Source organism: Solanum tuberosum, unplaced genomic scaffold (assembly GCF_000226075.1).
Source record: "Solanum tuberosum cultivar DM 1-3 516 R44 unplaced genomic scaffold, SolTub_3.0 scf00083, whole genome shotgun sequence".
NCBI classification, from domain to species: domain Eukaryota; kingdom Viridiplantae; phylum Streptophyta; class Magnoliopsida; order Solanales; family Solanaceae; genus Solanum; species Solanum tuberosum.
In genome coordinates this window covers 133,998-145,548 of record NW_006239015.1, presented here as the reverse complement: position 1 = coordinate 145,548, position 11,551 = coordinate 133,998, and the positions used below count along the sequence as shown (strand labels likewise).

The 11,551-nt window shown below is 32.8% G+C and overlaps 1 protein-coding gene across 1 annotated transcript; it reads left to right on the top strand.

The window, feature by feature from the left end:
• The first annotated feature begins 644 nt into the window (after window positions 1-644).
• LOC102581068 (putative leucine-rich repeat receptor-like serine/threonine-protein kinase At2g14440) lies at window positions 645-7,933 on the top strand. Its single transcript, XM_006346943.2, has 9 exons — window positions 645-891; window positions 2,228-3,286; window positions 3,572-3,719; window positions 5,295-5,366; window positions 5,604-5,675; window positions 6,318-6,389; window positions 6,799-6,876; window positions 7,270-7,451; window positions 7,562-7,933. The coding sequence occupies exons 1-9, from the start codon at window positions 819-821 to the stop codon at window positions 7,681-7,683; spliced, it is 1,878 nt and encodes a 625-aa protein (XP_006347005.1). The 5' UTR covers window positions 645-818; the 3' UTR covers window positions 7,684-7,933.
• Window positions 7,934-11,551: the final 3,618 nt, after the last annotated feature.

Sequence of the window (11,551 nt, the reverse complement as noted above, 5' to 3'; positions counted from 1 at the left end):
TAAAAGTGTATGTTGTTTCCCTCCAATTTATTTCACTTGAATTCAAAGAAGTGGTTGTAATTTTGAAGTGAAAAATTGTCATAAGGGTAAAATTGTAACTTCACTGTGCTAATCATTGTTGTCTTAATCTGTGTGCCATTTCTAAAGTGGACAACTAAAAAGGGACGGAGGGAGTATATATTACTAGGTAATAATTATCAAATCATTTTAGAAACAAAGATTCATGTTAAAGTTCAAATTTTTTTTACATGATCTTGTGGTTACTATATACTTCTAAACGCTTCATCATTATGGACAATATTTCAAATATTTATCTAATAAAGAATTTAAATTATATATATTGATAGTTCAATATTGTTTTTACATTATCTGTGTAACTCTAACATATTACCATAGATAATTTATTATTTATTCTAAGCTATCAATCACTGTCAATCGATCATAATGTTATTAAGTTAGTTACCTATTATTAACTTTTAATCTAATTTGATTGTGTGGATATTAATGGAAGCAATCCTTTTATAGTGAGTAATAATTGAAGCTTCACTGTAAGCAGTGGACTTGTAAGCATAGTAACAATGCCCATTCACGGGTCAATGCCAAATAAGAAAATTAAATAAAAAGAATTAAATACTCAACTTTCCTTTACTATCTTTACCTGCACAGAACGTTTCCCATTATCACTCCACTGATTATTGTGTGATAATTAGTGCCCAGAAAACAACAAGGGAAGTACAAGATTTGAGTATGAAATCAATGAGTTTCTAGAAGAAAATAACAACAAATTGAAGCAAATCTAAGTAGCATTTGGAACCGAAATGCTGAGATTCCACTGTTTTTTCTTGTTTCTTTGCTTCTGCGTGGGTCTTCAGCTTGTCTGCTCTCGCCATGGTCAGCCCTTTTTTCCTTTTGTTTGTAATGTGAAATGGTTCAACTAATTTTACTGGGTTTCTTTAGTAGTGATAACTTAGTTTTTTGGGATCTACTTGTTTTATTTGCTAGTAGTGAACTTTTTTATTAGCTATACTTTGCTTATGTAGATTTGTTTTTAGATGTAGTAATGGAATGATGTTTCTCATTAATTGGGATTTTGCAATGGACTTGCTTGGATTTTGAATGATATTATGCTGATTTTAGCTAGTTCTGATGTTTTATTCCTGAGTTGAATACTGGGAAGTTCTTTTTATTATTTATTTGAGTAATGGATTTAGGGGCGAAGATTCGTACTACTAAAATTCGTACATATATGATAATCAATGTAGTTGGAATAATCGTATTGAATAGTTGCATTGATAGTTATCTTCACTCTCAAATTTGTTAACTGTTTTCTATTTTTGAAGCTCTAGTGATCCTTAAAAGAAGTTAAGGTAGTCTGTGGAGTGCTCGCAGAATGCAAGACAAGAAAATGAGTCTATAATTGCAGTTCAATCCCCCAAATCAGCTCGGATCAGTTGTGATTAGCTATATTGAATTGAATCTTCTATGTGCATTCCACTCTACTTGGACCTGTTCATTCCAATACTAGAACTTATGCCTTTTAAAGTCAACTTAAGGAGTCTTTGAATGTCGCGCTTATCCCTATGCGCATTACTATTTTCTAAACAAGTAAAACTTTTTGTAATGTTTTGTTGTTGCACACTTGCAGTTAGTTGTTTTAGGTCATGTTTTACTTTGGCTCTTTTTTGGTTAAGGGGTGGAACTTGGAAGTCGGGTTTGAGAGGGAGTGAGCATGCTTTTTCTGGTTGTGCTTTGATGAATCATAGGAGGAACAAATAAGAGTAGACTCAGAAATCTGCTGAGCCTCTTTAGGTCTACTTTTTGCCCGTTAACGATAAGTTTTAAAGCGCATCAAATTAATGTAACATTAGTGAAAAATAAACACTATTCCATCTCAAATATTCAAGTTGCTCCTGCTTCATGTCAAGTGTAGAGTTTGATAAACTTGTCAAGTACCTCTAGGACTACATTTTTTTCAATAAAAAAAGCTTTCAAGTGCATTCAAGCGGTGTAACACTAGTGAAGGTTAAAGTTAGTTTACTGCTGATAATCAAGGTAGAGTCTACTGCTGATATTCGAGGTGGACTTGCTTCCTCTTTTGTGTACCTGTTCTGCTTTTCTGGATATCTAGTGCTTTTATTCCATCATATTCGAAAATTTAATTCTTGGCTATTACTTATTAGTCTCCTAGTTGGCATTTTGTGTTCACTCTACTGTTTACTCACCGCAGATCCATATGTAATGCGAATAAGCTGTGGAGCTCGAGATGATGTTCATACTTCCCCTACAAAGACTCTCTGGTATAAGGATTTTGCATATACAGGAGGGATACCTTTCAATGGAACATCCCCAAGTTTCATTGCGCCTCAACTCACTACGCTGCGGTATTTCCCTTTATCGGAGGGACCTGAGAATTGTTACAATATCAAGAGAGTCCCCCATGGCCACTATTCAGTGAGGATATTCTTTGGAATGGTTGTAGAACCAAGCTTTGATAATGAACCACTATTTGATGTTTCTGTTGAAGGCACCTTGGTTTATACTTTGCCATCTGGTTGGAGCAATCATGACGATGAACAAGTATTTGTTGAAACACTTATTTTTCTTGATGATGGTACTGCCTCTCTTTGCTTCCACAGCACAGGTCATGGAGATCCAGCTATACTTGCAATTGAAATTCTCCAAGTAGATGACAGAGCATACCATTTTGGTCCTGACTTTGGTAAAGGGACAATTATCAGAACTGTCAAAAGACTCAGCTGTGGTGCTCAGGAATCATTGTTTGATGCTGACTACAGTGGTGATCATTGGGGTGGTGATCGGTTTTGGAGTTCAATCAAGACATTTGGCCAGAATTCTGATCGCCGCATTTCTACCAAAAACAGTACAAAGTCAACTTCCAAAGCACCAAACTTTTATCCAGGATCTATTTATCAAACTGCTCTTCTTAGCACTGACAATGAGCCAGAATTAACATACACAGTGGATGTCGATCCCAATAAAAAGTACTCTGTTTGGTTACACTTTGCGGAAATTGATCCTTCAGTTACATCTGCGGGACAGAGGGTCATGGACATTTCAATCAATGGTGACACTGTATTTCCAGATGTCGACATTGTGAAGATGGCTGGGGGTGTTAACAGTGCTCTTGTGCTGAACACAACAGTTCCAATCAGTGGCAGGACCTTGACAATCACACTGCAGCCAAAAAATGGAACTCATGCTATAATTAGTGCTATTGAAATTTTTGAGGTTATAATAGCTGAATCTAAAACGTTACTTGATGAAGGTACTTAAGTTTAAAAATTTACACCAACATTTCTTGGATGCTTGTTCAGAGTTTAAAGTGGGAAAGAAAGATAAAAGTCAAAAGTTTGTACAAGTTTTACGCATGGTATAGGCGATAGCTTACTCGCTTTGTTATGCTATAGAAAATGGCCATAAGTAGTATCGTGTTCTTTTTTTGACTAATGAGTCCAGCTTGTGCCATTATCATTCTACTGCTCTGATTATGGAAGATTGGAAGTTATCTGGACGATTATTGATACAATTTTATCCTTCTTTACTTCTGCAGTCAGGGGTTTGCAGTCGCTAAAGAATGCACTTGGACTTCCCCTTCGGCTTGGATGGAATGGTGATCCATGTGTGCCCCAACAACATCCCTGGAGTGGAGCAGATTGTCAGTTTGACAAAACTAGCAATAAATGGGTCATCGACGGGATGTACGTCAATGAGCTTACTCTTAGATATACAAGTTTCTATCTATATGTATGTTTGTGTGGTCGGACATATGGTATATCCATGGGCATATTCAAAAATCACTTGCATACACCATGTACTTGTAATCTTCAGTCAAGCTCCCCACCTCAATATAGGTTTTGGTTGATAAGTTTCTGGACAACTTGGCCTCCACTGTGTGTGAATTTTCTGATCAATCATGAATCAACCCAAGATAAATATCCTTTCCCCCCCTCTCAAAAGGAAAACGGAAAAAATGGGCATCTTTGCAATCACTTTTCTCAATTAGAGAACCTTGCAGCTGTAAAATTTTTCATCCTATAAATATATATGCTCACGCACACATACTCAAACACCCGTTTGCTTTGTATTCTTTCCCTAAGTTCCACACCTCAATCTAACAGGGCCCAGGTGGTAAGTTGTTCAACAACTTGGCTTTCTCTGCTTTGTGTATTTCACTAATTAACACAGTTCATTACACATAAGTAGGGAAAGCCAAGTTGAGTGTGAATGTGAAATGCGGAATGAGGTGGAATATTGGGACTTTGAAGAGCAAAGGCCAGGGACTAGGGGGAGGCTGTGAAAGGGGAAAGTGAGAAAGAATGGTGGCAGTGGTCAGAAAGGGAAGTTGCGGCAATGAGGGAAGGGTTGGGTTTATGAAAGAAGGGAATGAGGAAGAGGACTGGGCTGATTCGTTGTGGAGATCAAGGACACATTTCTCTAACTAGACCAGAAAGCCCAAGTGGAACTGGGGAACAGGCAGTTAATTAGTTAGGAACTTCTGGTTGCATAATATCGATTGCCAAAGTAACCAGCCCCATCTCTCGTCATGGTCAAAATTTGTTATTTGAGTATCAAATAGTTTATGTATTGGGTCTTAAAATTAAACTTTAGTTTGTGATATAATGATAGTTGAAAGCTCTTTAGTGTACATTTTTTAATTTCATAAAAAATGAGATAAATTGTTTGTTATTTACACCTTCAATGTTAAAATTCTCACAAATTCATATATTTTTTATCTCATTTCTTTGTCCCACTAGGACAGTATAATTATGTATTTTGTCAGCAAGATGCCTTTCCTGATTGGAATCCTCAATTTTCAAAATCTGCATGTTAGCATGCCTACACTTTCATATTGTGTGGTTTTTTACTTGCAAGCTTTGTGTAATGAATTCTTTAGAGGAACTACATATCTGTCGCAGTAAATCCTGTTATTAGAATAGCAAAACATGGTGTCTCCATTTCTTCTGTTCTATAATGCATAGCTTCTATAAGCTTGATTGGTTCATAGCAATTGTATTTTTTTCTGAAAATGTGAATTATTGTTGATGCTATTTGCTATATAACATGTTACCTCTTGTGATGTAACTGCTTCTGTCTGTTAATGTCCCCTTTTGTCTTTACATTCTTCAGTGCTGGTTTTTTGACCAAATTTTATCATTTTCCTAAGGTCTATATTGCTTTTCTTGACTGCGGTCTGCAGGAATGCTTTGAATTTCGTTTGCATAATCATCTTTAACTCTTTTTCCTTTTTCCAAATGGTTTACCTGTAAGGTCAGTGGCTTGGACAACCAAGGTTTAAGAGGCTTCTTACCAAATGAAATTTCTCGATTGCGTCATCTTCAGAGCATGTAAGTTAGCTTGCAAATGCTTTTTGTTTTGGGGAATACGTGTTGCCTAAGGCAAATACACCTTATGAAGAAATACATGACACTTCCCAGAACTGCAACCTTCTCAAATTTTCTAAGCATCCCTCTTTTCTTAATGCTCCATTCTTGCATGTAGTAATGGAAACTGGAAACAACCATTTCAAAATATGATATACTTTGACCATGCTTTCCTTGTGTGCGTTTTTTTTTTCTTTACAGAAATCTAAGTGGGAACAGCATTCATGGACCTATTCCCCCGGCATTGGGAACGGTAACTAGTCTGGAGACATTGTGAGTAAAGCTTTCAGGAACTTCATGTGCTTTTCAAAATTAATTTAGATTTTTTCTGCCGGACAATCAATTTTGAAATTAAGCGGTTTCTAAACTATACTTTTTTGAGGAGTGTTGAGTCATACAACTGTCCTATTTCATTAATATCATAGCCCACTCTTCTTAAAAATTAGGTAGGAATAAAGAATAAGTAATGGAAGACTCTTGATTATAATAGCTTTATGGATTGTGAAATACAAGTCATATTGCCCATATGGATATGATGGTAGTATATAAACTGTTCTTTGAAATTTGGATACATCTTTATGTTTTGGTTGAAATTCATAGACCTAAATAGAGTAGGACAATTTATAAAGGATAGAGGATAATGCTCATACTGAGAAACATAACAATTCCTTATGGGTACAACTCTTATTTTAGCGGGGTGAAAAGAATGTTATATATTTATTGTGTATTAGAACAAACACTATTACCTTAGTTCAATTAAAGTGCTTCTCCAATTTCTCTGGACATCTCTTTTTAGTTAGAAATGATACAAGATGATCTCATTCCCTATTTTAGCAAAATAGTGAAGGATATTCCACTAGTAAAAAAAAAGGTGGATCTCACCTGGTGAGTGTCTAACAAAGATTTGCATTACAGGGATCTCTCATACAATTTCTTCAATGGATCGATTCCTGAAAGCCTCGGGCAATTGACCTCATTACGGACGCTGTAAGATATTTTAACTTTTGATCAGTTGAAGACAAAAGAATGATAGAACTATTTTTATTATTGTTTTGAGGGTAAAGAGTCTAAAAAATACTCCAACTTTGACTGAAATTGTTGTTACGATACCAAACTTTATGGAGGACCTTTTTACCCCCTACACTATTTAATAGTGTATTTTAATGGTATATATGTGCCCACGTGGACACATTACTTTTTATAATGATGCAATATTTATGATTTCCACGTGAACACATATATACCTTTAAAATACACTATTAAATAGTGCAGGGGTAAAAGGTCCTTTCAAAAGTTCGGTATCGTTATAGCAATTTCGGTCAAAGTTCGGATGGATATATTTCAGACATTTTTCCCTTGTTTTGATAAAGAGAATTAAATTACTGTTTTGTTACAGGAATCTCAATGGCAACTCACTCTCTGGAAGGATTCCTGCTGCATTAGGTGGAAGGCTCTTGCACAGGGCTAAATTCAAGTATGTTTTCTATCATCATCATATTATTTGGCCTATGGCTTGTTCTTGGTGAAGCATCTTTTAATATTCTATCTTTTATAGTTGCTCTTGTTTTTCGATTTTGTGGTGCCAAATAATTATACTGCGTAGCATGATGATTCTTTATATGCCTTTAGAACATTGCTGTGCTTAGGAATTGTCTGACCATCTTCCGACTGCCGTTATCATGATTATGCTGTCTTGACAAATTCCTTGGCCTCGACTAATTTCCACTAGCATGTACCAATTTTATCCAAAATATGATGCCCTCAATCTGGAGTTGTATGTACGCTGAGAAATTTTAGAAGTTGCAAATTTCTGGCATGTTGTTTCTGTAGTTTATGACGATAAAATGCTTACAGTGGATGGTTCCAGTTTCACTGATAATGCAGGTCTTTGTGGTATTCCGGGATTACCAACTTGCGGAACACATCTCACAGTTGGAGCAAAAATTGGGATCGGATTAGGGGCGTGTGTATTTGTCCTGCTTATTGCTACCTGCATTACATGCTGGTGGAAGAGACGGCAGAATATCCTCCGTGTGCAAAGAATTGCTGGTAATATTCTCATTTCAAAACATTTTGTTGATGCTAGATTCCTGACTAATTCAACTGCTACCCTTGCTTATGGTTACTCTTCTTAAACCACTGTCTATTTTTTTGTCCAGCGAGAGATGCTCCATATGCAAAGTCGAGAACTCAATTCAATCGAGATGTACAAATGGCAAGAAGCTATAGTCACGAACATACGCGAACAGCTGCTGAGAATGGACCTCCCTTGCTTACCTGACTGATTACTAACAAAACTGGCAGATGCTTTGTGACTGAAAAAATGTGTATATTGGGTGGGCATAGAAGATTAGTTGAAATGGTGTTTTGCATAAAATGTAGTATCTTATATACACAGAGATCTTGGAGGGAATAGAAAGAATGTTGTATATTACTCGCACTCTTTTTGTTAGTTTTGATTAAACCGGCACCATGTACCATGTAACTGTTAAATTGATGAATGGAAAGCTGAACAAGTTTTTCTAGTCCCACATTTTGCTGTGCCTTTTTCATCTCAACGTATATTTTTAAGGGGCTGTTACAAATGAACTGTGCTTATTCATAGCATATTTACCAAGTTCCATATATCTAAATTCCCCAAACAGACCAAACATAATGTGAAAAAAAAATCATAATATCAAGTCACGCTTCTTGTCTTCGTGATCGTCAAGAATCCTGCACTAATATGAAAATCAGATTTTTAAAAATTACTAGTATTACTATTTGTTCCGTTTCAATTTGTTTTTCCTACCTTCTTTTTTAGTCTGATTAAAAATAAATATCCGTACTAATTTGTTTTTCTTACTTTTCTTTTTAATTCATTTCAAAAAAAAAATCTTTATTTTTTGTCAATTGTATAATTTTAATTTTTGAGACAAATTTAAAGCCATGAGATTAAAAATATTTTTATACCTAGTTTATTTTAAGATCATAAGATTCAATTATTTTATTAAACTTCACATAAAGTCATAATAGGATAACCAAATTAAAACAAAGAGAGTACAACTTTTTCCTTTTTGATAATTTTTTAACTTATGTTCTAGCCATAAATTAAAGATATTTTGTTACATCTTACCTGTTAGATGCTAAAATTCAAAAAAATAAAAATAATTAATATTATCATGTTAAATCAAAATGAAATAGAGAAAATAATATACAAAAATCCTTCGTAGTATTTAAAGGTCAAAAAGAGGCACCGTGTGTGTGTGTGTGAGTTGTTGTGGTTATAAATGGTAGTTGTAGTGAAGCAGGAAAACCAAAGCAACACTCAAAAACAGAGAAAAGGAAGAGATGTAGAGTACAGAGTGAGTGACCTCATGAAGAGCAGTAGCATTCAGAAAATCATAATCTCTGTGCGGTGTATTCTGAGTTGTTATGTCTGTCTGAGTTCTGAGTCCTGACCCACCGCCCCAAAAATCGAGTCAATATATTGACAAAGAGAAACCCACATTTGGCCCCTAAAACCCAACATCTACTCTTCTGTCTCCTCAATTCAGACACCACCTACTCCACCTCCTGCCATCACCCTTTTTTTCCCCACTCATTTAAACCAAACGCTTTATTTAGGACCTTATCGTGCTAATTAGATTTGGTGTAATTACATTGTCTGTATTGTTTGATTGATCAGGTAATTGAAATGGGTAATTAGATTCTTTAATTCTCAAGGAGGCAATGTGAGTTACTGGTAATTACACCATGTAAGTCCACATAATTTTTTGTATTATCTATTTTTTATGTTTTGCTTCTTTTTTTATATGACATAATTTGTTAGAATTCTAATTTTTAAATTAAAGTGGAATTCATTGTTGAGTAAGGTTATAGACTTACGTTTTTCTTTTATTTTAAATCATATTCATGTATGTTATATTGAAATTTGACATAAGACTAATTTGTTTTGAATTTAGAACTTATGTTATATTTTCAATTTCATTTATTTTAGTAAAACTGACTTGAGACTTCACATTGCAAGTCATTTATTTTAAAGTTAGACTTGATATATTATTTTTTTGTCAAATAATTTAATAATTTATGACATTTTATTTATAATATTGATTTTTTTTTGTCAAACATGCATTTCATGATGTTCTCATAGAAATCTTGTGCTTTTAGTTTTTTTTTGATAAATTCAATTGAAATATACTAATTTTAAAAATATAAATCAATTATTTTTTCATAATATTATTTAAGAACATATGTTTATTAATTAATATATTTTTTAAAAACAGTATATATCTTAAATATTTAATTTAATAACATTTATAAAATTATTATTTGTCTAATATAAATTTTAAAAAATTAATTTTAAAATTTAAAATTTGATATAATCTTTAGATTGTAATTGTGCATCCAAACAGTACAAGTGTAATTACACTGTAATTATATTATGGCAAACAAACAAGTCAGCGTAATTACTATGCTGTGTAATAACTAGGCTGATAATTATTATAGTAAATATACTAATTCTAATTACCTAGTAGCTTTTCAAACGGACCCTTATTGTTCTCTTTATATATATACTCCTTTCTTGACACCCATTCCTACCCAAATTAGTACAGCCATTATTTGCACAGTAATAGTACTACTAGTCTACTTCCTCAATTTTTATTTGGTTGTTAATGTTAATTTGATATGGAATTTAAGAAAATATATTTTAATATAAAATTTATAAAATATTTTATAATTTTAGATAGGGAATATGAAAAGGAAAAATTAAAAATTAAAAATTACCATAAGAAAGAGATATTTTAAAAAATAAATTAATAATAAAACAAATTAAATTGGCAAGAATATGTTGTTGTGACCGGAACAAAACATATTTTAGGAAATGGTGAAAAGACTACACTTTGAAATGTCGCCATCAATGAACCTTTTAGTACTCCCTCAGTTCATTTTTAAAAATAAGGGATCGTTTAGTTGAGAACAAGTTATTTCGAAATTAATTATTTTGATATAAATTGTTTTGTGATAAGTTATTTCACTATGTATATGTGAGAACATATTTCATCACTGAGGTATAAACTATGGGATAAATAATCTCACGATTACCTAATACCTCCAACCAAATGCAGGATAAAATAATCATGTATTTTGTCCCTGAGACTATTATACCTTATACTTCACATCAAACAACTTCTAAGTATTTAATGCTAAGGATAGAACATGAAAAAATATAATTATTATTTTTATATGTCAAAAGTGACAAATAAAAATAAAAATCAATTTTAAGAATAAGTGACAAATAAAAATGAACAAAGAAAATGTTTTTAACAAATATTAGAATGAATTCAATTTTATTAAGTACTCCTTTTTCCTCGGTCGATCATAAAAAATATTAAATAATACTTTAATTTTAAACTAGTCAATTTATTTTTAGTGAATATAATTTAAAGTCATACACATATATATGACATTTTTTTTTTCTTCTATTAACTCATATAATTGAGACGAAGAGAGCAGTATATTTGATTATTTGTGTTTTTAATGCCGTGTCATGGAACGGTGAGTCTGTGAACCATTAATTGCTTTTTCAGATAACAATACAATATGCAGTATAGTTTTTATAGTTTTTAAGAGAACGTATCAGTACCTTTATATCCACAGTATATTTTATATTATAATAATAATAATAATTGTGGAACTCTCGAAAAATCGCAATTGCAATCTTTTCGGCGTGCACCAAATAATCTGATTTCTATACCATAGCTAGCGAATCAATAAGCATCGTATTATATAAGTTCGATGTAATAAATTTATTTGATAGCTCGCTCACAAATTATAAAGAATCGTACTAGATAAATTTGATGCAATAAATTTATTTGAAAAAAATATTAATATGACTAATAAATTTGTTACCTCCATTATAAAACATCACAAGTAATCAATTTTTCACTTACTTTAGGAAACATTATCAGCTCAAACACCCTTACAAATATATAGTTCATTATTAATATTGCTAAATTTTATTTTATTTTAATTTTTCACTAGATGCTTGGTACATGAAAGAGTTCGACTATTTAGATTCGTAATGTGTAGGGCTTTATTGAAGAAAAATATCTCCTATCAAATTCGATACCTTTAATTAAAAAATAAAATAACTGCATCTACTCCAC

Excerpts from the sequence above, each read along its gene's own strand:
- LOC102581068 (XM_006346943.2), top strand. The coding sequence starts at position 819 with ATGCTGAGATTCCACTGTTTTTTCTTGTTTCTTTGCTTCTGCGTGGGT. Across the intron at positions 6,390-6,798 it reads TTGACCTCATTACGGACGCT|GAATCTCAATGGCAACTCAC; the intron begins GTAAGATATTTT and ends GTTTTGTTACAG. Across the intron at positions 7,452-7,561 it reads CCGTGTGCAAAGAATTGCTG|CGAGAGATGCTCCATATGCA; the intron begins GTAATATTCTCA and ends TTTTTTGTCCAG.